General features: G+C 54.1%; 1 protein-coding gene across 3 annotated transcripts in view; it reads left to right on the top strand.

Annotated features, from left to right (window-relative positions):
• The window catches only part of Igsf3 (immunoglobulin superfamily member 3), a 56,294-nt gene that overhangs the window by 17,827 nt on the left and 11,289 nt on the right, over positions 1–27,178 (top strand). Inside the window, exons 2-6 of one of the 3 annotated variants that reach the window (XM_070006427.1) lie at positions 12,636–13,013; positions 14,954–15,364; positions 19,480–19,869; positions 21,279–21,338; positions 24,536–24,937. In XM_070006427.1, the coding sequence (XP_069862528.1) occupies positions 12,636–13,013; positions 14,954–15,364; positions 19,480–19,869; positions 21,279–21,338; positions 24,536–24,937 (1,641 nt within the window). Of the gene's footprint in view, positions 1–12,632; positions 13,014–14,953; positions 15,365–19,479; positions 19,870–21,278; positions 21,339–24,535; positions 24,938–27,178 lie in introns of all 3 variants that reach the window. The other 2 variants (XM_070006426.1, XM_070006428.1) reach the window with 2 other exon arrangements.

The raw sequence follows: 27,178 nt of genomic DNA, 5'->3' as shown, positions 1-27,178 counted from the left end.
TGCCGTCCTCGCCTGGCGGGTCTGCTGGCACCTCTGCCTCTGGTCCAGGGCGCCTCATTCTGATGGCTGGGTGTTGTGTGCTGTTATTTGGTGGGGTGGTGACACGGATGACGCTTAAATACTGGACAGCTGTCACGGTGGGGGAGGGCAGGGCGGCTCATGAGCCACACGACTGGCTGTGTGATATGTGGGCCTGGCTCCTCGCCAGCCTCACACCGTGTCTCCAGAGCCCTCACAGAAGTGAGCGTGCCGACTGGGGCTTGAACTTGGGGCCTGAGTGCTAACCTGTGGACTTTTTGCTCAGGGCTGGTGTTCTTCCCCTGGAAGCCATGGGGTGTCTTGGCCTAGCAAGGCCCCTCCTGTCTGGAGAGCAGCGAGGGGAGGGAAGTCTCCAACCCCCCCTCAGGTTGGTGGCCAGAGGCCACTGGGGTCCACTGTGCCCAGTGCTGACTACCTGTAGAGCCTTAAGCGTAGTTGTACTCCTTCCCTCCATGTGTGCCGTGCTCCCTCCCTGTGTACGCTGTGCTCCCTCCCTGTGTGCACAATGCTCCCTCCCTGTGTGCACTGTGCCCCCTCCCTGTGTGCACCGTGCTCCCTCCCTGTGTGCACCGTGCTCCCTCCCTGTGTGCACCGTGCTCCCTCCCTGTGTGCACTGTGCCCCCTCCCTGTGTGCACCGTGCTCCCTCCCTGTGTGCACTGTGCCCCCTCCCTGTGTGCACAATGCTCCCTCCCTGTGTGCACTGTGCCCCCTCCCTGTGTGCACCGTGCTCCCTCCCTGTGTGCACTGTGCCCCCTCCCTGTGTGCACCGTGCTCCCTCCCTGTGTGCACTGTGCCCCCTCCCTGTGTGCACAATGCTCCCTCCCTGTGTGCGCCGTGCTCCCTCCCTGTGTGCGCCGTGCTCCCTCCCTGTGTGCGCCGTGCCCCCTCCCTGTGTGTGCAGTGCTCCCTCCCTGTGTGCGCCGTGCTCCCTCCCTGTGTGCGCCGTGCTCCCTCCCTGTGTGCGCCGTGCTCCCTCCCTGTGTGCACCGTGCTCCCTCCCTGTGTGCACTGCTCCCGCCCTGTGTGCGCTGTGCTCCCTCCCTGTGTGCTGTGCTCCCTCCCTGTGTGCGCTGTGCTCCCTCCCTGTGTGTGCTGTGCTCCCTCCCTGTGTGCGCTGTGCTCCCTCCCTGTGTGCGCTGTGCTCCCTCCCTGTGTGCGCTGTGCTCCCTCCCTGTGTGTGCACCGTGCTCCCTCCCTGTGTGCGCTGTGCTCCCTCCCTGTGTGCGCTATGCTCCCTCCCTGTGTGCGCTGTGCTCCCTCCCTGTGCACCATGCTCCCTCCCTGTGTGCGCTGTGCTCCCTCCCTGTGCACCGTGCTCCCTCCCTGTGTGCACTGTGCTCCCTCCCTGTGTGCACCGTGCTCCCTCCCTGTGTGCGCTGTGCTCCCTCCCTGTGTGCGCTGTGCTCCCTCCCTGTGTGCGCTATGCTCCCTCCCTGTGTGCACTGTGCCCCCTCCCTGTGTGCACCGTGCTCCCTCCCTGTGTGCACCGTGCTCCCTCCCTGTGTGCACCGTGCTCCCTCCCTGTGTGTGCAGTGCTCCCTCCCTGTGTGCGCTGTGCTCCCTCCCTGTGTGTGCTGTGCTCCCTCCCTGTGTGTGCTGTGCTCCCTCCCTGTGTGCGCCGTGCTCCCTCCCTGTGTGCGCCGTGCTCCCTCCCTGTGTGCACCGTGCTCCCTCCCTGTGTGCACTGCTCCCTCCCTGTGTGCGCTGTGCTCCCTCCCTGTGTGCTGTGCTCCCTCCCTGTGTGCGCTGTGCTCCCTCCCTGTGTGTGCTGTGCTCCCTCCCTGTGTGCGCCGTGCTCCCTCCCTGTGTGCGCCGTGCTCCCTCCCTGTGTGTGCTGTGCTCCCTCCCTGTGTGCGCTGTGCTCCCTCCCTGTGTGTGCTGTGCTCCCTCCTTGTGTGCGCTATGCTCCCTCCCTGTGTGCGCTGTGCTCCCTCCCTGTGCACCATGCTCCCTCCCTGTGTGCGCTGTGCTCCCTCCCTGTGCACCGTGCTCCCTCCCTGTGTGCACTGTGCTCCCTCCCTGTGTGCACTGTGCTCCCTCCCTGTGTGCGCTGTGCTCCCTCCCTGTGTGCTGTGCTCCCTCCCTGTGTGCGCTATGCTCCCTCCCTGTGTGCACTGTGCTCCCTCCCTATGCACCATGCTCCCTCCCTGTGTGCACTGTGCTCCCTCCCTGTGTGCACTGTGCTCCCTCCCTGTGTGCACTGTGTTCCCTCCCTGTGTGCGCCTGCTCCCTCCCTGTGTGCACTGTGCTCCCTCCCTGTGTGTGCCGTGCCCCCTCCCTGTGTGCACCGTGCTCTCTCCAGCATCTCCTGTGTCAGACATCCTCCCCTCACCTCTGGCAGCCCTCAGTTCCGACCCGCTCCCTTCCTCTCACTCCTGCTGTCTAATGTGCACCCCTATACCCCCAAGGTCCTTGGTCAGCGCATCCTTGGCCAATGGTCCTTGCCCCACCCTGAGCTGCCCACTTCCCACTGCTTTTTGGGGAGGTTGGTCGTGGGGCTTGAACTCGGCCTGGGCGCTGTCCCTCAGCTCTTCAGCTCAAGGTGAGTGCTCTACCACTTGAGTCACAGCTCCACTTCTGGTTTTCTGAGTGGTTTATTGGTGATAAGAATCTCACGGACTTTTTTGCCCAAGCTGGCTTTGAACCACAATCCTCAGATCTCAGTCTCCTGAGTAGCTAGGATGACAGTGGTATGAGCCACTGGCGCCTGGCTTCCCACTGCTTTCTCTTGGTCTTCCTCTGTCCCTGTCACCCAGCCCCCATGGGGCTTGCCTCCTTGGCTCCGTCCACTGGAAGCAGCTACGTCTCCTAGTTAGAATCTGGTATGCCAGTTGTCCAGCTGCTCGGGAGGTTGAAACAGGAAGACTACAGTTCAAAGCCAGCTCAGGCAGACAAAGCTGAGAGAGTCTGATCTCCCAGTAGCCAGCAAAAAGCCTCAAGTAGAGGTATGGCTCAAGAGGTAAAGTAGCAGCTCTTAGCAGAAAAAGCCAAGTGAGAAGACAAGGTCCTGAGTTCATGTCCCAGTATCGGCACAAACCAACCAACCAAAGATGATGGCATCTCAGATCTTAGCCTGAGGTTGGAAGTCACTTGGAGTTGAAGAATCTGAGGTGGGTCTGCCGGCAGGCAGAGGCTCTGAGCTCTCTTGGCTTAATTTTCAGAGCCGCGTCCTGACATCTCAGATGATGCAGTGGTGCCGTTCGGGTTCCGGCCTTGGCTCTGTGGCAGTCAGCCTGCCAGTACCAATACTTCTGTCTCCTGGGATTTCTCAGCCCATCTGTCCCCGCAGCGCCTCCTCTCCACTCTGGGAGGGCGCTCAGCAGAGGGGAGGTGTTAGGAGGCTCAGAAGGGATCAACTGGAATTGAACGTTTAATAACTTGGAAAGGGAAATAAGTCGTTTTAAGGACTAAAACAGCTTAAAAAGTAAAAGAGGTCAGACCTGTCCAGCTAGGCCCCGAGCAGGTGGAGGCTCGAGGAAAGGGTACAGTCACACTGACCCTCCGTGCCCCAGGGCACCGGCTGCTTCCCTCTCAGCAGTTGCTACTGCACATCTGTCCCCTATGGGCCACACGCCCTGTCCTGTCCCTCCTGGTGCCTCGGAGGTCTTCCTGCTGACCTGCTGTGGACCCTGCCAGACAGAAGATCTTATTGATGCTAAGAAAGTCCTCACAAGTAGAAGCATATGGGGGTGTTTTTTTGTTTGGGGGTTTTTTTTGGTTAGTCATGGGGCTTGAACTCTGGGCCTGAGTGCTGTCCCTCAGCTCTTCAGCATAAGGCTAGTGCTCTACCACTTGAGCTACAGCGCCACTTCCGGTTTTCTGGTGGTTCTTTGGAGATGAGTCTCATGGACATTCCTGCCAGGGCTGGTTTTGAACTGTGAGCCTTAGATCTCAGCCTCCTGAGTAGCTAGGATTATAGGCCTAAGCCATTGCACCTGGCTGGGGAAAGGGAGTGTTTTTATTTGCAAAAATGTTTTTAACCTTGCCACTTCTTAAAATTCTTTTGCAGTACCGGGGCTAGAACTTGGGTCTCATGCTTGCTATGCACGCACTATACACTTGAGAGTCACATCCCAGGACTTTTTGCTTCAGTTTTGTTGTTGGATAGTCTCATACTTTTTCCCAATATGGCCTTGGACTGTGATCCTCTGTGTCCACCGTCCATGTAGCTAGGACCACAGATGTGTAAAACTATGCCTGGTTTGTTTATTGAGATTGGAGTCCTGCTAACTTTCTTCCCCAGCTGGCTGGAATGTACTGTGGCTTGAACTCAGGACTTCATGCTCTCACTTGACCTCCTCTCCTCAAGGCTGGCACTCTACCGCTTGAGCCACTTCTGGCTTTTTATTGGTTAATTGAAGATAAGTGTTTTATGGACTTAGTTCTGCACTGTTTGGCTCTGAACTGTGACCCTCAGATCTTAGCCTCCTGAGTAGCCAGGATTTCCAGTATGAGCCACCAGAACATGTCTTCTCTGATTTTTTTTTTTGGGTGGGGGCAGTGGTGGGGGTTGGTTGTGGGGTTTTGAACTCTGGACTTGGGCACTGTCTCTAAGCTTTTGTGCTCAAGGCTAGCACTCTACCACTTTGAGTCACAGCTCCACTTTTGTTTGTTTGATGGTTAATTGGAGATAAGAGTCTCACAGACTTTCCTGCCCAGGCTGGCTTTGAACCAGGATTGTCAGATCTCAGCCTCCTAAGTAGCTTAGATGACAGGTGTGAGCCACCAGCACCCTGCTCTTCTGATTTTTAATGGCTATGTAACAATTATTACAATGTCTTTTCCCTTCTTCCTTTCCTCCCTCCCTCCATTTGTGTTTTTGAGGTTTAGTAGTCCCAGCTGGCTTTGCACCCCCAGTCCTCCTGCCTTGGCCTTCAGAGGGATGGCTTTTCATCTGCACACCCAGCTGATGCACTCTTTCTTGGCTTGGTGAATGGGGGGGGTGTAGTTTTGGCGAAGGCCATTTATGACGCTGCCCTCCCCCACCCAGGCTCCCTCTGCTGCCCAGGTGGGCAGCATGTAGACCAGCATGGAGGTGGCCTGTGCTCAGGAAGCCCCTGGCTGGGGAAGGGTGTCCGATGGAGCCTGCCTGCTTCCAGTGGAAACAAGAAGGGGTGGAGGCCCCAGGCTGGGCAGGGAGGGGCCACAGTGGGAAGAGACTAGAAGCCTGGCCTCCACCTGAACACCAGACTGGAAATCTGGGTTTAGAAATGAAGCTGGAAATAGCAGCAGAAAAGCTGGGGTGGGGGTGGGGGTGCTGGTTCTGACCAGGACCCAGGCCCCTTCCTGGAACCTGCGGTGCCCGGGGTCCGGGAAGCCCAAGGGACTGACGGAGGCTGCCTGCCCACCCCATCTCCATCTCCGAGACAGGAAGGAGGCGGCGGTCTGGGTGATTACAGAGAAGCATTGACTGGCAAGTAATGCGATCCGCCTTTTAATTTCTTTCTCCTCTAGAAGCTGGAGGCAGAACCTGGTGCTGCCTCCAACCAGAAGTCCCCCCAGGGCCTGGGGACCCAGCCTTTTCTGGAGAGAATTCAGGGAGACAGGTGGGAAGGGGCAGGAGAGCAGGAAGCTGGTTTGGAGAGCTCTTCCTGGGGTCAGATGGAAGAGGGGATAATGCCCTGATTGCTTTTGACTGATAGCTTTTGCTGGAACTCACTTCAAGCTTGTGGTAAAGAGAGATGCTAAGCCATGGATGTAAGTGTTCGTGGGCAGAGATGCTGAGGAGTTGGATACTTTCCGGTGAGGAGAAGAGAAGGGATGGATGAGGTGTGTGAAAAGAGAAGGGCTTATTACAGAAAAGAGAGAGAAAGGGAGGGAGAAAGGAAGGGAAGGAACACATCCACTGGGATAATCCTATGTTGGAAATCCTATAAAAGAAAGAACTAGGACTTTATCTGGTCAAAAACATCAAGGAGGCCGGGTGCCTATGGCTCATGCCTGTAATCCCAGCTATTCAGGAGACTAAGATTTAAGGATCATGGTTCAAAACCAGTCCAGGCAGCAAAGTCTGTGCGACTCCTATCTCCAATTAACCACCAAAAAAAGCCAGAAGCTTAAGGCTGGCACAAAAACCCAGGGACAGTGTCCAGCCTAGAGGGCAAGCCCCAGGACTCCAGGACCAGCAAGGACAGCCAGGGTGTGTATGGGTGAGGGCATTCACGTGCTTTCAGGATGGTGCTTGCATGGAGGCATGCACATGCAGCCCTGTGTACAGGAGGAAGCACCCTGTGTACAGGAGGCACAGTTGGAGGTGGGGCCGGCCCAGATATGCAGAACCCAGGGTCTGGGGTGGCGTGGGCCCACAGCAGCACAGGTGCGGGAAGATAGAAGGGCAGTGCAGTACTCACACTTAAATAATTTAACAACCATTAATCATCTAAAGGCTGGCTCTATTTTAAGTTCCGCTGGAGTTTCAGATACAAAAAAAGATTTGAAAAGATGAATGAATGGTATTTTTGCCTTTGGGATCCTGGCGTCGTCCTTAAATACTAATTTGGTCTCAGTGGTCTCAGTCGCACCTCCCCAGCGACCTCCAGACTGAAGATGGGTGAACTTGAACCTGACAGGTCTCCGAGCTCACCTCCGAGAACCGTTCCCAGACAAGGCGCTTGCTCCTATTAAAGTGCTCCCCTGGGACCTCTTCCACCAGAGCTGAGGTGGTCCATGTTGGCACACCCTTGCTAGTACAGGCCCATAGGGCAGAGCTCCTGTCGGCATGATCAAGCCCTCGGATTCCTAGAGACCCAGTGCAATCCCAGTGTCCTGTGCGGCCCTGGGCCCTCGCCACCACTGCCTCTGTGTCCCCTACTGTGGTGTGCGAGTGAGTCGTTGGGAATATCAGCTTCGGGCGCTGATGGCTCACACCTGTAATCCTAGCTACTCAGGAGGCTGAGATCTGAGGATCGCTGTTCAAAGCCAGTCTGGGCAGGAAAGTCTTTGAGACCCTTCTCTCCAATTCGCCACCTCCCAGACTGGAAGTAGCGCTGTGGTTCAGAGTGGTAGAGCGCTAACCTAGGACAGAAAAGACCATGAGACTCCTTTCTCCAAAGAACCACCAGAAAACCAGAAGTGGCACTGTAGCTCAAGTGGTAGAGTGCTAGCCTTAAGCTGAAGAGCTGAGGGACAGCGTTCAGGCCCAGAGTTCAAGACCCACGACTGACAAAAAAAAAAAACAAAAACAAAAAAACTACGACTTAAACCGCCAGCTGGTGCGCAATAATCTCAGTGCCTGTTATCCTAGCTACTCAAGAGGCTAAAATCTGAGGATCCAGGTTCCAAGGAAGCCCTGGCAGGAACATCCGTGAGACTCATCTCCACTTGGAGCTCTGACTCAAGTGGTAGAGCACCAACCTGAGCAGAAGTCAAGGGAGAGGGTGAGGCATTGTGCTCAAACTCCAGTCCCAACATACACACAACCAACATGTGTGTTCTTTTTAAGAAACACATACAATGGTACTGAATACAGAAAAAAGCTTACATAGCAATCAGGCATTTTTATTTTTGGTCCATGCTCACCTTGGAGGACTGAAGGGAGTGGGTAAAGCCCCAGCGTCTTCCTCCAGTCTTTTCTTGTTCTTGTCTCTTTTTATTGCTAAAGTCATTTGTGTATTGATTGCCAAGTTTTGTAGAGTATAGAGTACCTGAAGTGAAAGTTACTGTTTTTAAGAAGTGGACGAGCCGGGCACCAGTGGCTCACACCTGTCATCCTAGCTACTCAGGAGGCTGAGATCTGAGGATCACAGTTCAAAGCCAGTCTGGGCAGGAAAGTCTGTGAGACCCTTCTCTCCAATTCGTCACCCCCCCAGACTGGAAGTAGTGCTGTGGTTCAGAGTGGTAGAGCGCTAACCTAAGACAGAAAAGCTCAGGGACAGTGGCCAGGCTGTGAGTTCAAGCCCCAGGAGCAGCATAAAGAAAAAAGAAAGAAATGGGCCTTGCCAAGAGGAACCTTTGCGGTGTGTGGGTGGAGGGTCATGCAGCCCAGAGGGGCCCTGCGGAGAAGGCAAGGACTGTGGAGGAGAAAGTTGATTCCTTTCTGTTTCTGGGAGCTGCCCCAGTTCTGGGATCAGAGTGGATTGCCCCGGCAGGAAGGAGGTTAAGGAGCTTGTCCAGGACAGGTGAGTGGATGTGTGTGTGTTAAAGCTCAGCCCCGGGTTTGTTAGTCAAGGGCCCTTTAGAGCCAGCTTCTGGCGGGATGCCCAGCTCTTTCGGGCCACTTAACACTGTTGACTTTGGGATGGAGTGCACAGACCCCTCTGCTCATTGAGTGCCTAGTATCCACTCTGCTCCAGCCCACCAGGGCCAGGAGGACACTACAGCGTTTGTGTGTGTGTACATGCAAGCGCTGGTTACAGGGGCTTGAACTTAGGTCCTCCTGCACTCAACTTTTTCACTCAAGGCTGATGTTCTACCACTTTAGCCACAGCCTCACTTCTGGCTTTTTGGTGGTTCATTGGAGAGAATAGTCTCACCGACTTTTCTGCCGAGGCTGACTTTGAACTGTGATCCTCAGATCTCAGCCTCTGGGATGACAGCTGTGAGCCACCAGTGCGATGAAACATGGGGCCTGAACTCTGGGCCTGGGCACTGTCCCTCAGCTCTTCAGCTCAAGGCTAGTGCTCTACCATGAATTACAACGCCACTTCTGGCTTTTTCTCTTATGTGGTACTGAGGAATCCAACCAAGGTCTCATATGCATGCAGGGCAAGCCTCTACCACTGAGCCACTTTCCCAGCCCCTGAAACTGTCTTGAAGTGAATGATTGTTGGGTCTCTAAAAGGGAGGAGCTTTCAAGTGTGGAGAATTAGAGGCTGGGCGTGTTCCCCTGAGGGCAGTCGGGGAGAGAGGGGTGTGGCAGGAGGGGAAACAACACATTCTTAGTACTGGTGCCTGGTGAATCCTCTGGGAAGCTGAGAATAGCCTTGCTGCTAAGGCTGTACCCCAGGGCACTTACATGGGAAGGGGCAGGCGGTGTTGTCTTCTAAGGCACCCCTCCCCCAGTGTCCTGAGGTTCTAGTGAGGCCCAGGTTGAGAAGGAGCCGGGGTGCACGGCACTCAACGACATCTCCCCCTTTGCCATGGGGCCAGCTGGCTGCTGCTCAGGATGGGTCACTGACTGCAGAGTACCTAAATGTGCAGGCCAGGCTTCAGTGGTTACAAAGTGGTTTCAGGAAAGCTGCAGCCATTGCGTTCAGCAGTCACAATGTGTGTGTGTGTGTATGTGTGTGTGTGTGTGTGTATGCATGTGTGTGCACGCTCGTGCAAGTGTGTTCAAATTGTTATGGAAAATGCACACATCACTGATGTTCTACACCAACTTTTTTTGTTGGTGGTGGTGGTGGTCATGGGGCTTGAACTCTGGTCCTGGGTACTGTCCCTGAGCTCTTCAGCTCAAGGCAAGCGCTACTTGAGGCACAGTGCCACTTGAGGCACAGCGCCACTTCCAGTTTTCTGAGTGGTTAATCACAGCGCCACTTCCAGTTTTCTGAGTGGTTAATCGGAGATAAGAATCTCATGGACGGGCTGGGAAGGTGGCTCAGTGGTAGAGCGCTTGCCTTGCATGCTCAAGGCCCTGGGTTCGATTCCTCAGCACCACATAAGCAAAAAGAAAAAAGCCGGAAGTGGCGCTGTGGCTCAAGTGGTAGAGCACTAGCCTTGAGCTGAAGAGCTGAGGGACAGCGCCCAGGCCCAGAGTTCAGGCCCCACGACCGGACACAAAAAATAAAAATAAAAATAAATAAAATAAATAAAAAGAATCTCATGGACTTTCCTGCCTGGGCTGGCTTTGAACTGTGATCCTCAGATCTCAGCCTCCTGAGTAGATAGGATGACAGGTGTGAGCCACTGTTCCCAGCCTCCATCAACTTTTTAAAGTACTGAAAATTACCAGTGACTCATCTGCTCATGACTTCAAATACAGTAATGAGTCTGGGCCCCAGTGGCTCACACCTGTAATCCTAGCTACTCAGGAGGAGAATGAGATCCAGAGGATTGCATTTCAAGGTCAGCCCAGGCAGACAAATCCTTGAGAGGCCATCTCCAATTTAAAAAAAACAAAAAGCGAGGCCTAGGGACCTGGGTGCCAGCCATGAGCAGAAAAGCTAAGCAAGAGCTCAAGGCCCTGAGTTCAGAGCTCCATACCTCAGTGCATGTGTGTGTACCTGCATGTGCGCACACGCACACACACACACACACACACACACACACACACACACACCTCTATAGTAATGACTGTCCTTGCCTGACATAGCACTTTGCTGTCTGTATCTAGCTGTCTTTCTCTCTCTTTTCCCACCTCACATCCCCCCTTCTCCTCCTCTCTCCCTGCTCCCAGGGTACAGTTCTCAGTAGGGTTGGGGGAAGCTTCTTCAGGGTAGAATTCTGTGAGTGCTGGAGAGGTGGAGCTGTTATCTTGCAGGGTAGATCTGCAGCTGCCAGGGCACCATGACCTCTGGGCTGGGCAGGGTAGGGCTGGTTAGGGCCTTGGCCAGGTGGGGTGAGGCTGGGCAGGGCCTGGCCTTAGTTTCTCTCTGGATTTGAAGCCTTGGCCTGTCTACTACAGGGATCCACCTGGGACAGGGTCTGCTGAGCAGCCCTTCTTTCAGGTCTGGAATGGAAGGCTTCCTGGGGTGGCTGGCTACCTCTGAGCAGGGAGGCCAGGCCAGCGGACGAGTGGACATGTGCATTGTCAGGAGCTTACTAAACCGCCCTTTTGTGTGTTGTCTTTTTAAGTGTTAAAACTGTGATTGTAACTGTGATGTATAGCAGGATTAGTTACATAGTCAGATAAAGAGTACACTTCTCTTTGGACAATGTTACCTCTTCCCTCGCTCTCCCCCAGTTTTCCCCTCACTTGTGGGTTTTTTTGTGTGCTGGTCTAGGACTTGAACTTGGCGTCTGTGTGCTCTCCTTGAGCTTTTTTTTTTTTTGCTCAAGGCTGGCAGTCTACCACTTGGGCCACAGCTCTACTTCTGGCTTTTTACTGGTTAATTGGAGATAAGAGTCTCGCCATCTTTCCTGTCTGGGCTGGCTTTGAACCTCTGTACTCACATCTCAGCCCTCTGAATAGCTAGGATTACAGGAGAGCGCCACAGGTGCCTGGCTTGAAATGTCCTAGGCCCCTCCCTGGCGGAGGCCTGTAGTCTGTGGATTGGCACAGAGGCTCTAGGGGACCAGCAGTGTTTCACTGAGGACTCATCTGTCCTGCACCTGAGTACCGAGGACACGGAGGGACGGAAGTGTCGCGTGACTTACCCCAGGTCACAGCTAGCAAGTGGCCGTGTCATCGGGGTCTGGAGAGGGAAAGCAGCCCTGCCATTTAAATGTCAGCCAATCTGGTGCCCACTTCCCTCCTGCGGCTGGAGCCCGCCCCTCCCCACAGCCGTGCCAACTGCCGACAGGCGACAGGTCTCGGCCGCCCCAGCAGTGGGGCTGCAGGAATGTTCTCTTCCTATCCAGGAGTGGCTCCAGCTTGGTGTAGGTTGGGTGTGGGTTCCATTTCCATCACTGTAGGGAAATGCCTGGGGTGGGGCACTTGGTTTTTTTTAAAGTAGCTCTTTGAGGTACTAGGGTAGCGGCTGAGAGCCCGATTGCTGGTTCACAGATGGCTTCTGGTTCTGAGAGGGCCTGGGCCGTGTCACAGCACAGCCGGCAGTGACCACATCCCATGATGACACACGTGGAGACCACAGAGTCACAGCCATGCACGCACCCCGCAGCCTGGCCCCAGTGCCCCCCTCAGCTCGCAGTGCGCTTACCCCTCAGAGGTCCTGTCTTGGGCCACCAAGACCTGAGTTCCCAGGGGACTCACACAAACCAGACGCAAGCCATAGCAGCCACCCAGTCCACCCTTGTGCGAGCCTTTGCTGTTCGGTCCAGGCTGGGGCCACCTCGGCCCCTCTCATTCCTCTGGGGCTGTGCCAGTCACTGTGGCTACAACCTGGGGTTCTCCCCTGCCCCAGTTGGGGAGGGAGAAGATTGAGGAATTCTCCTAGAGCAGGGGTTATGGCGTGGGTAGGTTTGAAAACGAAGAGAGCGACCCCCATATAAGGCCCCTCTGGACACCTCTCTTTTTTTGGGGGGGGGGTCCGGTCATGGGGCCTGAACTCTGGGCTTGGGCACTGCCCCTAAGCTCTTTAGCTCAAGGCTAGCACTCTACCACTTGAGCCACAGCACCACTTCCGGCTTTTTTCTTTTTGCTTATGTGGTACTGAGGATGCAAGAGCAGCGCTCTACCACTGAACCACCTTCCCAACCCTGACACCTCTCTTCTTAATCACGATTTGTTTCCACTGTGTTTGTGCCAGGGATGCAGTTTTACCAAAAACTTTGTAAAGAACAAGGAAAAGTAGAACTCAAACTCTGTGTGTGTTGCTGGGGGGGGGGGGGGGCGGGCGGGGCGGTGGTGGTGAAGGGTTCCATGAAATTAGCAAGGGTGAGAGGCTGACCACATTCCTAGGTCCTCAGATTCCCATGCATGCAAATTAGAGACAGCCCCACCCCCTGAATGGTATAATTAGCATTGACCAATCACTGTGGCCCCTGCTTCCTGTCCTCTCCTCCGAGGCCTCACCCCCTATGTCTATGCGGCCAGCAGGTGTGGTGTCAGCACAGAGGCAGGTGGCCGTGCAGGAGGGTCCCCTGTACCGCACCGAGGGCTCCCACATCACCATCTGGTGCAACGTCAGTGGCTTCCAGGGCCCAGCCGAGCAGAACTTCCAGTGGTCCATCTACCTGCCATCGGCCCCAGAGCGCGAGGTGCAGATCGTCAGCACAGTGGACCCCTCCTTCCCCTACGCCATCTACACGCAGCGTGTCCGAGGCGGCAAGATCTTTGTGGAGAGGATCCAGGGCCACGCGGCATTGCTGCACATCACCGACCTCCAGGCCCGAGATGCAGGCGAATACGAGTGCCACACGCCCAACACGGATGAGCGCTACTTCGGGAGCTACAGCGCCAAGATGACCCTCGTGGGTGAGGCCTGCCCCCCCACCCCACTGTGCACCACACCCTGATTGTCTTACATAGTCATGTGATTACTTGATGTTTTACTTAATTTGTATTCTGTCATTTTCATTTTAGCTCTTTTTCATTTCATTCTATTCTATTCTTTGTATTCTAGTTTATTATTTTGTTTCAGTGCTGGGTCTTGAACTCAGGGCCTGGGTGCTGTCCCTGAGCTTTTGTACCCAAGCCTGGGGCTCTACCACTTGATCCACAGCCCCATTTCTGACTTTTTGTTGGTTCATTGGAGATAAGCGTCTCCTGGCCTTTTCCTGCTTGGCCTGGCTTCAAATCATGATCCTCAGATCTCAGCCTCCTCAGTAGCTAGGATTACAGACGTGAACCACTGGTGCTGACTTGTCCTTTAGTTGATTGAATACTGTCCTTACTTATTTTTCCTTTCTCTAACTTGTCTGTGTTCTAACAGGAGGACATTCAGACCCAGTCCTGGGAGAAAACTCTCTCTAGACCTAGCTGAGGCTAGACTGCCTTCATCTGCCCCCCCCCCCCCCGGGGGGAGGGCGGCGGGAGGAGGTGTTTCCTCTTCAGAACGGGAGGGTGGGGTTAAAATCCAAGCCCAGGACCTGGAGGTAGAGGCTTCACCTGTCTGAATTGTCCTCATGTCGAGACTTCTCCCTACCAAGGACCACTTTGATGAGTTCTGTAAAAATTAACTTACTAAAAATAGAAGATGAAAAATGCAAAAAAAAAATTAGGATGATGATTTTTCTGTACAAAAAAAATTTTTTTTTCAAATAACCTCCATTCTGGGCATGATAGTACATGCTTGTAATCCCAGCACTTAGTCAGAGGTAGGGGATCATGATTTGGGGTGAGTAGGGAGAGCCTGTTTCAGAACAACAAAAGCTCCCCCAGGGCACTGCACTGTGGAAATAAATTGAGGGGTGAGGAGAAAAGTGGGGTGAGGAGAAGAAGAAATAGGATAGTGTATGGAAATGTAAACTAAGGCTGGGCGTGGTGGCACACTCCTGTAATCCTAGGTACTGAGGAGTGGGAAGGTCTCAGTTCTCTAATGATAGAGCACCGACCTTGAGTGAAAAAGCTAATATACAGCATACAGGCTCAGAGTTCAAGCCCTAGGACCAAAACACACACACACATTCTCTCTCTCTCTCTCTCTCTCTCTCTCTCTCTCTCTCTCTCTCTCTCTCTCTCTCTCTCTCTCTCTCTCTCTCCTCTCTCTCTCTCTCTCTCTCTCTCTCTCTCTCTCTCTCTCTCTCTCTCTCTCTCTCTCTCTCTCTCCTCTCTCTCTCTCTCTCTCTCTCTCTCTCTCTCTCTCTCTCTCTCTCTCTCTCTCTCTCATTAGAGGTGTGGCTCAAGTGGTAAAGTTCCTGCCCAGCAAGCACAAAGCCCTGAGTTCCAGTATAAGAAGAAGGCAGGCAGGCTAATACTAAAATTCCAAGCAGCCTCATACCACCTGCAGATTCCTCAGAAGGGAAGTTCAGGCTTCTCAGAGCAATATCATAATCAACGACAGATCTTACCAGGTGAAAAGAAAGCAATTTTCCCACTGGTGCATGGGGCGGTCCTTTGCTGTGCCAGAAATTCCCAAGTGCAGTCTGTGTTCAATCTGAGTATTATTAAAATCCCACAGACAGTAATTCTGATCCAGAGGTATGTCCTATGCAGGCGTGGACATGTCACAATGAAACCTGAGCTTTCATTGGATAGTAATCTAAAAAAGTTACTAGCTGGACACCTGTGGTTCATGCCTGTTATCCCTAAGTATTCAGCAGACTGTGAGCTGAGGATCGTGGTTCAAAGGCAGCCCAGGCAGGAGAGTCCATGAGCCTCTTATCTCTAGTGAACCAGCAAAAAGCTGGAAATGGAGGTGTGGCTCGAGTGGTAGAGCGCCCTGTGACCATTGCTGTTGATGTTGTGCATTGCAGTGATCCCAGATACCCTGCAGGCCACCGCCGTGCCCCAGACCCTGCACCGGGTGGAGCAGGATGCCCTGGAGCTCAGCTGCGAGGTGGGCACGGACACGGAGCAGCATAGCCACGTGTCTGTGTCCTGGCTGCGGCAGAACGGAGGCGAGATGCCAGTGGAGGTCATCTCCCTGAGCCGGGACTTTGTGCTGCACTCCAGCAGCGACTACGCCCAGCGGCAGAGCCTGGGCGAGGTGCGGCTGGACAAGCTGGGGAGGACCACCTTCCGCCTCACCATCTTCCACCTGCAGCCCTCTGACCAGGGCGAGTTCTACTGCGAGGCTGCCCAGTGGATCCAGGACCCCGATGGCTCATGGTACGCCATGACCCGGAAGCGCTCTGAGGGAGCCGTGGTCAACGTCCAGCCTACCGGTGAGTCTCCGAGCCTCGTCCCTGGGGATACCAGGACGATGTGGGCTTCCACCTTCCTGGTGGGTTCCTGCGGGCAGGGGGACAGAAGGGTGAACAGGCATTGGGGCTGCTTCCTAGGCAGATCCTGGTGCTGGGCTTTCTTTTCCTTTACCTACACCACCTGTGTGTTTGATTAGAGACATTCCTTTAAGAACTGGAGCTTGGCATTGGTGGCTCACGCCTGTAATCCTAGCTATGCAGGAAGCTGAGATCTGAAAATTACTGTTGGAGGCCAACCCAGGCAGATAAATCTGAGAGACTCTTAACTTCCAGTTAACCAGCAAAAGGCGAGAAGTAGAGATGTGGCTCAACTGGTAGAGCTCCAGCCTGGAGTAAAAGCCAAGTGAGAGTATGAGGCCCTGGGTTCAAGTCCCCATACTGCTCTTCCCAAAAAGAACTTGAAAGGGTTCACTGAAATTGTCTTATCTTGTGACTCTGGCCTGCTCCTCTGATCCTCCCTCTCTGACCCTTTCCCTGGTTTGACCTCCCTCTCTGCTGAGGCCCAGGTTGACCAGGGAGGGAGGGGAGGGGAGGGGAGACTTCCAGGTTATAGTGGAGGCAACTCCTGGTGAGCAGAGAAGCTGAGCTCCTGGTGTATTTGTTCTGCTTCTCTGTGGTCAGCGCAGCTCTAGGAGGAGCTGGGCAAGGCAGGGTCCCTGGACAGCTAATGGATGTGGGAACTTTCTTCCTACCAGTGGCTCCTAGTCAAGGAGCACTTAATCTGCTCTGTAGGACCTAGGGCTTTTAGAAGCTTCTAGACCATCTCACATTAAGAAGTCCACTGAAGAGGCTTTAGTTCCTGTTTATCATTTCCCTTCTTGGAGGGTTTTAAAGGCAGCTTCAAAAGTCTGCACCACATTTTGAATCTTAATGCTTTAAAATTAGGTTGCAACAGTGGAATCTTCTTTATTTTAATCTTACCAATTTGGAATTAGGACTTTTTGAATTTGCCCTACAAATGAATCCAGACTAAGCTACCAAAGGGAAGATATTTAACAGGGGAAAAATGGAGTGGATCAGCTCCCTGTGTGATCTTGTGCCGGCTCCGTGTCTGCATCTCCCAGTTTTCCCTGCTCCTGGTTTGCTTCTGTAATTCATACCCAGCCCCAGCAGCCCTGGAGGGCTGGATTGAGGCTTCACGAGATGCCGGGTGGGGGGCAGTTGGTCTGTGCACTTGGGGGGCTTGCAGGCCTGGGAACCAGTAACCGAGCAGAAAGGCTGTGTGCTGGGACGTGTCTGCAGAGGAGACGCCACACTTCTGAGTTCTGGGCTGAGTCAGGGGAGAAGAAAGAAAAGTCACCTGAGTCCAGATGCTGAGTTGGAGCAAAGAGTGGACTCTGTGGACTCTGGACTGAGGTGTTCCAGCTGCCCTTCCAGAAGCCCCAGGAGCATCTCATGGGGTCGGAGGTGGCACTTGGCTCTGTGGGAGACTGTTTTTTGATTTTTTTTTTTTGCCAATTCTGGGGCTTTGCCTCAGGGTTTGGGTGCTGTCCCTGAGCTTCTTTTGCTCAAGGCTAGCACTCTACCACTTGAGCCACAGCGCTACTTCTGGCTTTTTCTGTTTACATGGTACTAAGGAATCAAACCCAGGGCTGCATGCATGCTAGGCAAGCGCTCTACCACTAAGCCACATTCCCAGCCCAAGACTGGGCTTTTATATGCCAGGCCTAAGGTCCAGCAGTTCCAAGCCAGCCCCGGCCCTGACCCCGCAGGCCACAGAAAGAGACGCAGTGAAGGCGGAGAAAGGAGATTTTCTCCATGGCAGCCGCGGGAGGATGGCGCCCAGGGCTTCGCCAGTCCTCTGGGTACAGACCTCGGGCTCTGGTGGAGTGGGGAGAGTCGAGGCAGGATGAGAAAGGCCCATGGGGTTCACGCAGTCCCAGGTCATGGTGTGACCTGCTGAGCCCTGAGTTCTGGCTCTGTCGTGGGAGGATCTGGAGCTGTCCTTTCGTGCTAATTGGGACAGAACAGAACAAGGAAGAAGAAGTGTCCCTCCCCCCGCCCCCCCATCCCTCCTGGGCATGGAGGAGGAGCTTCGCAAGCAGGAATGACAGCAGATGGGGGTTTTGGAGGCAGAATGTGGAGGCCATCTGGAAGGCTGTTGGGTCTGCAGCTAAAGGGCCGGTAGAGAAGTGCGCGTGGCTGGGCAGGTGGGTGGCCAGGGTGGAGGATCCTGGGTCAGGGTGCCCACGGGGCTCCGTGTGCAGAGCTCTGCCTGTCTGGCTCTTCTTAGTGTTAGCAGGGTGTGGCTCCTGTGGGTGGCTGTCAGGCTGTGGTCTGGGCAGCGCCACTAGACCGCACAGAGCAAGCCCAGGACAGGGCCGAAATAGGATGTAGTCAGAGGAGAGGCAGGGGGTGGGGTGCGGTCAGGATGGTCTGGGTTTTGCTCCTGGTGGAGCTGGGGAAGACGAGCCATGGGTGCTGCAGTGCGAGAAGCCACAGCTGCATGTCCGGGAGCTGGACGCCAACAGAGGCCAAAGCCATACACAGAAGCTTCACAGACCAAGCCAGCAAGCCAGCAGAGGGCACTGGGAAGGGCGGGGTGTGACTTCAATCAGAGAGTGAGGAGGCCCAGCCCAGGGCAAATGACAGGTCTGAATATCCACAAGTCCATAGGGGTTCCACCAGGGTCGTGGTCAGTGAGGATGGCTTGGGGGCGTGGTCTGTGGGGCGTGCCCCATGGGGTCGTGGCGCTGTTGTCTGGTCATGAGTCACTGTCATTGTTTGACCTGAGGGCTAATGACAGCTGTGGGCACAGGCTCAGTCCCGCAGGGTGTTCTTCTAGCAGATGGGGCCTTGGGCTCCTGGGTGGGGCAATGGCATCCACGCTGGGAGATGAGTCGTGGAGTGATGGAAGGCTCCTGGAAAAGGTTGGAAGAGGCTGGTCACTGGGGAATAGCGCCTGGCAGGATGTGGACCGGGTGGGTGGAGCCTGGAGAGGGGGAGGTGGGTGGACGGACCCAGGTCCTGAGGTGTAGGAAAGGCCCTCATCTGCCTCCTGAGGACGCAGTTGAGGCTGAGGCTGGTGTGTGCTCCAGGATCTCTTGTATACTCAGGCCACGGTCCCTGCCTCAACCTCCCCTGGCCAGGCTCTGTGATCGCTTCCTCTGGCACTCAGCTCCATCTCTTTGCTCCTCACTCCTTCCACAGGACCTCTGAGATCCAGTGCCAGTCGCTGGACACAGTTGCTGGAGCCCCACTTGGGCCTCCACAGTGCCCTTCTGGAGACTGCCCGGTTCCTTGGCCCGTTAGAGGACCTCTGGCTGTCAGCACACATGGCTAGTTTTTGTTTTTCCAGTAACGTAGCGCTGTTAGTTTGCCTTGCACGCTCACTTGGCATTTTCACTCAAGGCTGGCGATCTACTACTTGAGCCACAGCTCCACCTCTGGCTTTTTGCGGATTCATCAGAGATAACTCTCAGGCTTTCTTCAAATTGGCATACTCAGACCTCGGCTTCCTGAGCCACTGCCCGGCTTGCCTTTACATGTGGTAGAAGGAATGCTGGCATTGTCACTGGTGTTTTCTAGGACTAAGGTCAGCACCCATGCCACTCTGTGGTTTTTGCCTCACAGATCTCCTGGGCGGGGGGAGTCCTGCAATAGCAGATGAAAATACTTGTGATTTTGTTGCTTCAAAGGAATTCCAAGAGCGTATGTCAGGCTGGGCCCAGCAGGCTGTTTGTAGGGGATGCCAGTCATGGCTGGCAGGCTCTCAGGGGCATGGCAAGCCCAGCCCAGTGGTCTCAACAGGAGTATCAAGCTCCCTAGATGCTCTGGGCCTGGATGGCACTCTGACATTTCAGGGTTGGGTGGGGAAGCAGAGGCAAAGGCGGTTTGAAAGTGAGAATAATGTGCCAGGGAAACTGAGGTAAGCTTCTCAGCTTCTGGTGGGAGGGCCGCCTCATGCATGAGACTGTCCATAAACTTGGGGCTGGGGGGAGGGGGGAGTGCTGACTGCCCCACGAGCAGAGGGAAGGAGGCTGGGGGATGGCTTCCAGGGTTCTTCTTTTGCAGCCCCTTGGGGCGAGTCTGTTTCTTGGCCCCTCCCCCCCATGCATGTATGATTGTTTTCTTAGACAAAGATTTCACAGTCCGGCTGGAGACTGACAAGCGGCTACACACAGTGGGCGAGCAGGTGGAGTTCCGGTGCATCCTGGAGGCTCAGAACATTCCGGATCGCTACTTTGCTGTCTCCTGGGCCTTCAACAGCTCGCTCATCGCCAGCATGGGCCCCAACGCCGTGCCTGTCCTCAACAGTGAGTTCGCCCACCGGGAGGCCAAGGGACAGCTGAAGGTGTCCAAGGAGAGTGATGGCGTGTTCGTGCTGAAGATCTTCCACCTCCGCCAGGAGGACAGCGGCAAGTACAACTGCCGCGTGACGGAGCGTGAGAAGACTGTCACCGGCGAGTTCCTGGACAAGGACAGCAAGCGCCCCAAGAACGTCCCCATCATCGTGCTCCCGCTCAGTAAGTAGAGACACAGTGTGTGTGCCGGGCCTCGTGGACTGGCCAGCATCATGGCAGAGAATATAGGGAAATACTGCAGACAGGGACCCCAGACCTGAGATGGGGCAGCTAGCTGAGTGGAGACATCACTGTGCCTGCCCAGCCACAGACCCCAGAGGAAAGGGGTGAGACCCTCAGACCCTGAGGAGAGTTAACCTTTCACAGGGGTGTGGAGTCCACACGTGAATTACTAAGGGCTTGCTGCCTGGGTATTTTCCAGGCATAAGCCTCTTGCCCACTGAAATCACATTACTAAAAGTGAGTGGGTTGCCAAGCACTGGCGGATCACACCTGTAATCCAAGCTGATCAGCAGGCTGAGATCTAAGGATCACGATTCTAAGTCAGCCCGGGCAGGAAAGTCCATGAGACTTACCTCAGGTTAACCACCAAAAGGCTAGAAGTAGAACTATGGCTCAAGTGGTAAAGCACCAGCCTTGAATGGAAAAAGCTGAAGGACAGCACCCAGAGCCTGGCCCAAATCCCAGTACTATACAAAAAAAGAAAACAAAACCCACAAGTAAGTGTGTAGTTAGGCAGTTGGTAAGCATGTGCCAGCCTAGATTGATTCTAGAAGTAAAATAAGACTCAGTGGTCAGGGTCTGGGTCTTTCTGGCGTGTGCCTGGGAGAGTGTCCACCTCTGGAGGCAGCTCCTGGCATGGTGGGGGGGAGGGAGGGATAGAGGAGGGAGGAGGACCTCTGCTGGGGACCCCGGCAGCCACCATGTTGATTCATGTGTTTCAAATGTCCTTTGTGTCTGATGTTCTCATTAACTTCTTTTCTCTCACAGTTCTGTTTTTAGTAAAATAATAATAGACACTTAAGATGCCCCCATTTCAACAAGAGAGTGAAGTTTTACGACTAACCTTTAACCTTCCCTCCGCTGCCAGATTGTCCTTCCTCCTAGCCTTGTAATGATGACGTTTCATTTCTGCGTTCACATGTCCCCAGTATGTCCTTAAAGTGTAAGGTCGGAAGCGCTCTTTCTTCTCTCGTAACAGGATACTAGGATGCATACTGTTTATTAAATACACACACACACATGCCGCTGCCTTGTCACCTTGAACTTCGTCTGCCTCTTCCATTTCTCTCCCTGCAGTGCCCAGCACGGTGCCTGGCACAGACCAGGTGCTTGCTCCGTAACTGAACTAACTGAATGCCTGCCCTGCTCTTGTCTCTGCCCCTGTCGGCCTAACCTTGCGTTAACCACAGACTTTCCTCTGACATCTGTGACTAACTCCTCCCAGTCTGGCCAGGACGGAGCAAAGGGCAGCCTTGCTGCTCCTCACCTCCGTCCTCTCCCATGCTACACGCCCCTCGCCCCCAGCCCCTTCCAAGAACTTGTTTGTGATCTGTGGCCTGCTTTTCCAGCAGATGACTGGGTAGTTAAAGTCCCCCAGCACCACCAGAACCTGCCCCAAGGCCACTTGGGTAAGTCTACCAAAGACCAACCGCAATCACACCGGTAATGATGATGATGCTAATAATAAATCAGATCTTAATGGTGCTTTTCCTCCCCACGAGTCCAAAGTGCTTCCACATAAGTGAACCTCTCTCCCATCCCGGAGAGGGCAGAGCTATGAAGGGAGGACAACCCAGGGAGGAACACTGTACAGGGAGCACCACACAGGGAAGAGCCGGAGCACGATACAGGGAGGAGTACTACACAGGGAGCATCACACAGGGAGCATCACTCAGGATTTGTCATCAGGCTTGCAATGGTATTGAAACCATTAGCTACTTACTAACTCCAGCTCCACCGCCCTGGCCCGGCCTCTGCTCCCCGACCCACAGCCCCCTGGTTAGGAGCTTCCTGGTGAACACACCCTGCCTTGCTCATTAGCTCCATCCACTTTTCACTCAATCCAAGAATCTTGCTTGTCATCTGCCTGGTATCTGCCCGGGAACCCCATGAAAGCTCTACTAGTGAGCAGCGCAGTACCAGGTTTGGGCTTCTGTCTCAGCTGCCAGTGGCTTTTCTTTTAACAATGTGGTTTTTCCAGACTTACTTCAAACAGCAGACTAGCCCTTTGTAAAGAACAGTTCAGAACTATATAGGAGTCCAACAGAAGTCGCCATCTGTGGCTCACACCTGTAATCCTTAAATACTCAGGAAACCGAGATGAGGATCAATGTTCAAAGCCGGCCTCAACAGGAAAGTCCATGAGCCTTGTCTCCAATTAGCCAGCAAAAATCCAGAGTGGAGCTGTAGCTTGTGGTATAATGCTAGCCTTGCGTGAACATCTAAGTGTGTGAAGGGACTAGCTCAAGCCCAGGACCAGCACAAAAACATGAGGCCCTGTGTGGCGTCCCTTAAGGCAAGCAGAAGGGTTTTTGCCTGAAGATCAAGGTTCAAAGCCAGCCTTGACAGGCTATCAAACACTTTTGAATAGCTTCTGGGGAGATTCAGTCTGTAACCTGAAGAGGACCATTGTTAAATAATGGTAATAATGAAAGCACACACCTATCTCATCCTTCTGGTGGCATGTCCTGAAGACAGAGCCCTAGGTGGTACAGTTAGGAAGTCCTGAACCTGCCCTCCAAAGCCCTGTTTTTTGTTCTGTTTTGTTCTGTTCTGTTTTGTGTTGGGGCTGGGGCTTGAACTCAGGGCCTCAAGCTCTCACTTGGCTTTTCTGCTCAAGGCCAGTGCTCTACCACCTGAGCCACGGCTCCATTTCTGACTTTTTGGTAGTTTATTGGAAATAAGAGTTTCACGTTTTGCAGTTTTTCCTGCCCTAGGCTGGCTTTAAACCAAGATCCTCAGATCTCTGCCTCCTGAGTTGCCAGGATTATAGCATGAGCCACTGGCGCTCAGCCTCCAACTCCTTGCTCTTAACCACAAATGCTAGAGATGGAGAAACCTTGCGGTCTCCAGGAATGGAGTGGTGTCCTTGAGAATTGCTCCCCACCACCGCCATTTTCATGAGAAACAGACCTAGACTTGTAGAACAGTCATTACAGCCAGAGCTGAATGCCCATGCTTGGCGCTATCTTTGTCTCTGCCTGTCGGGGAGGCAAGGGGGACAAAAGTCGATTTGACGGCACCCTTCTGTGTGTGTTTTGTGTTTTCCTTTGTGATTTGGTGTGCTTCTTAATTTGGGATTTGATTTCATTGATTGGTTAAAACGATTGAACATGTTTCATGAGTGGCGCTCCCAAATTAGCTATGGCTTTATAGTTTGTGCCTTTAAGATTTATTCACCTTTTAAACTCAATATAGGTAGTGTATAATCACTGATGCATACTTAAAACAGATTAAGATACCCTGCTGGTAATGGGAATAATAAAATTAATCCTGACCATCACTGTTTGTGTTTGGAAACTTGCCATGTGGTAGGTGATCTGTGTACATTGTCATGTTCACTTTTTGATCTCTTAAAAATTCTGTACTAATAGCCAGGTCCTGCTGATGGCTCACACCTGTAATCTCAGCTACACAGGGGGCTAAGATCTGAGGGTCCCTGTTTGGACCAGCCTGGGTGGGAAAGTCTGTGAGACTTTGGGAGTGGAGCTGTGGCTCAAGTGGTAGAGCACCAGCCTTGAGCAAAAACAGTAAGGGATAGCAGCCAGGCCCTGAGCCCAAGCCCCAGTACCAGCGTGCACATGCACGCGTGTGTGCACACACACACTCACACTCAGTAAAAGAAAGGTAGCATTTTCCCTATCTGACCAGAGGGGATTGAAACCTCTAGGGTTTAACAAATTCAGATGAGTGAGATCAGCTAACTTGGGGGATGGCAAAGGCCACTGGACCCAGGCAGGGCGGGAGCAGAGCCCTTCTCCCAGACTTGGATGGAGGACTTGCAAGGTAGAGCAGAGGAAGCAAGACCAGTGCCAGGCTAGGCCGGGCAGAAGAGATGGAAGCTGCTGGCTTCAGCACCTTCCTCCTTGTAGAAGTGGGAAGCTGGTGCCCCACGCACTGTGGTCCATTTGCCCACACAGCACAAGCGAGCCTCCCAAGGACTTCCTGGCACTTTTTACCCTGACTGACTGAAATGCCACACACGAGCTGCTTGTGTGGCTACTGTGGCCATTGACGAGGAAGAGGATGGGTGAGTTTTCATCTTGCTGAAAGTCAAGTTGAAAGTTTAGGCCTCCTAAGCAGGGTCTTACCCTGCGCATCAGGTCATTGTGTTGTATTTCTTAGGTTCTAGTTCCTTTTCAATTTTAGGACCTCATTATCCCAGGCCTCTGCACATAGCAAGGAACATTCTAGGTTATCAGCTCTATAATTGCAGCAGTCAATGCCCAGAGCCATTCAGGTCTAGAGTGTTTCATTGTTGGGTGCTGGTGGCTCACCCCTGTAATCCTAGCCACTCAAATGCTAAGATCTGAGGCTCATGGTTCAAAGCCAGTCTAGGCAGGAAAGCCCACGAGAATTTTATCTCCATTTAACCAGAAAAAGGCTGAAAGTGGACTTGTGGCTCAAGTAGTAGAGCACCCGTCTTGAGCCAAAAAAAAACGCAAAAAACTCAGGGACAGCACAAGCACAGGTCCTGAGTTCAAGGCCCCAGAAAGGGCCTTATCCTCTGTGCGTCCTGTCCCCGACGGTGGTTCCAGTGGCTCCCATCTTCCATGGGAGGACGCATGACTGCCCTGAGCCCCAGCATGGCCTCTCTCCTCCCCAGAGAGCAGCATCTCCGTGGAGGTGTCCAGCAACGCCAGCACAGTCCTCGAGGGTGAGAGCCTGCGCTTCCTGTGCAGCGTGCGTGCAGCGGGCCGGCCGCAGGGCCGCTTCTCTGTCATCTGGCAGCTGGTGGACAGGCAGCACCGCCGCAACAACGTTATGTGGCTGGACCGCGACGGCACCGTGCAGCCAGGCTCCACCTACTGGGAGCGCAGCAGCTTTGGGGCCGTGCAGATGGAGCAGGTGCAGCCCAATGCCTTCAGCCTGGCCATCTTCAACAGCAGGAAGGAGGATGAGGGCCAATACGAGTGTCATGTGACCGAGTGGGTGCGGGCCGTGGACGGCGAGTGGCAGATCGTGGCCGAGCGCCGAGCCAACACCCTGGTCTCTATCACAGCTTTGGGTGAGTGAGGGTTACGGCCCTGTGTCCCACCCCTTCCCCTGACTCCTTCAAAGGGACTTAGCAGTGTTTATGAGCCCGGGGACCCCACAGGGGGTGCAGGGTATCTGGGGCTAGCAGCTGCTGGTCCTGGCACAGGACAAGGTAGAACATCTTGTAGAGTATTTAGTAGTTACTTCGAGTCTGGCTGGGCCCAAGCTCTTGAACTCAGTTGTCTTCATTAAGTCCTCACTTAGCCATGAGATAGTCTTTTTTATTTCATAAGCAAAGGAAGACTACTAGGTTAGTGAATTTGCCCAAGGTTATGGCTTTTGTGTGTTGTACTGGGGCTTGAACTTGGGACCTTGTGCTTTCTCTGAGGTTCTGTGCTCAAGGCTGGCACTCTGCCACTTGACACAGCTCCACGTTTGGCTCTTTGCTGATTAAATGGAGATAAGAGTTTCCTGGATTTGTCTGTCCTGGTTGGCTTTGAACTGGATTCCTCAAACCTCAGCCTTCAGGGTAGCTGGGATAATGGGTGTGAGCAAACTGGCTTCCTCAGACCTCAGCCTCCAGGGTAGCTGGGATTACCGGTGTGAGCCTTCAGCATCTGATTACAGCTTTCAAGTGATTGCACCAGAAAGTCAGAACCCAGAAAACTGGTGCCCATCCTAATGTTCTACTCCTTGAGACCCCTTACTTGAGAAAACCATTTCCTCTTTAGCATGAAATGACAAGATACCTTGAGGTTGGCAAACTCCAGAGAATATGGGGTAGGTAAGGATGCTTCTGAGATATAGTCAGTGTATTCACGTGTGAGGGAGCAGTGCGGCTTGCTAGGCAACATCTGTGGATTTGGAGCCTAATGCTGTCATCTTGCACCTTCCCTCCCGTTCTGGGACCACGCAATCACCTTCCCGCAGGTGGCGCTGTTGGAGTTCCCAGTAAATAATGGCAGCTGTGAACAGTGCTCCCTGGAGCGGGTTCCTCTGGTCCCATTGGATTTGCTTTCCAAAATCCCAATCCCAAGGATGCTGGTACTTCCTACAGCAGTTACCCAGCTCCTATCTCTGTCTCTACAGATTTGCTCCAGTGTCTGTGTTTCCTGGATTTCTATCCCCTGTGCCTGGGGTGAGCCCTCACCCGGGCCAGGGCACTGCACAGCAGGGACAGGCTCCCGGCTGGGGGCTCCGGGACAGGTCTTGTCCCCTCCGAGCCTCTTCTGCACAGAGATACGCAGGCACTGCCGTGGCCTCCTGATGGTCAAGGAGCAGCCCCCAAGGCTTCAGTTTTTGCTGGCTACTTGTAGATGAGAGTCTATGAACTTTCCTGACTAGGCCGGCTTCAGACTGCAACCTTCAAATCAGCATCCCAAGTAGCTGGGATTACAAGCATGAGCCACCGACACATAGCTGTGCTTCTGTCTCACAAGGCTGTTTGGCTCAGTGAAAGGGGGTGAGAGCAAACCAGCGTGCCTGTGCCCGGCACGTGGGCAGTGCTAGCCTGGCACACAGCATGCCCTATGGTTATAGTCAGTGCCCCAATTGGGGTTCGTATTTCACACTGGCACCGTGAGGAGCCGGGTGCTGATGAGGGATACGAGAGTCTCTCAGCCCACTGAGACTGCACAACCCCAAAGCTTAGACTTGGCTCTCATCCAAGATCGCCACCTGCTGAAGATCTCCTGCTGTGGCCCCTCACCTTCACCCCCAGGCTTTGTGGGGAAGCCCGAGGGGGGGGGGCTGGTGACCTCGAGTGCCCCGGGAGGGGCACTGACGCCCTGGGGTGGGGTGGGGGAGCCACCCCAAAGCAATGAAGGAAGTTGGTTTTGTAGACTTGGTTAGATGTGGAATCCCAGGGTTCGCATAATTCAGACTGCGTGGCACCAGCCTGGCGTGGCACCTCCTTCCTGGCACAGCCATATGGGTATTTCTCACATTGTTCTCAGTCCATACAAATATCATCAGCACAGGCCAGCAGCCGTGGGCAGCCAGCGAGGGCATGCCTGGAAACTGGCACACATCGGTGATTCTGAGGGCCTTGTGTGGCCCGCCCCAAGGGAGGCTTTGGTGCCTTGGTTCTAGAAGGGGGCTCACCATGCATGCACACAGGGTCTCTGGGAGGGGCTTGGGCTGGGCTGGTGTGTCCCCCTGACGTAGCATGCACACGTGGGAGAGGGAAGCCCCAAGAGAGGCTTTGGGGACTCTGCTGCTGGCCCCCATGGGGTCGCCCTCGGGGTGGAGGGATGATCGTGGGGAACAAGCC

Source organism: Dipodomys merriami, unplaced genomic scaffold, assembly GCF_024711535.1.
Source record: "Dipodomys merriami isolate MVZ:Mamm:240054 unplaced genomic scaffold, mDipMer1.0.p SCAF_7, whole genome shotgun sequence".
Lineage (NCBI taxonomy): Eukaryota > Metazoa > Chordata > Mammalia > Rodentia > Heteromyidae > Dipodomys > Dipodomys merriami.
This window is presented reverse-complemented; position numbering and strand designations above follow the sequence as displayed.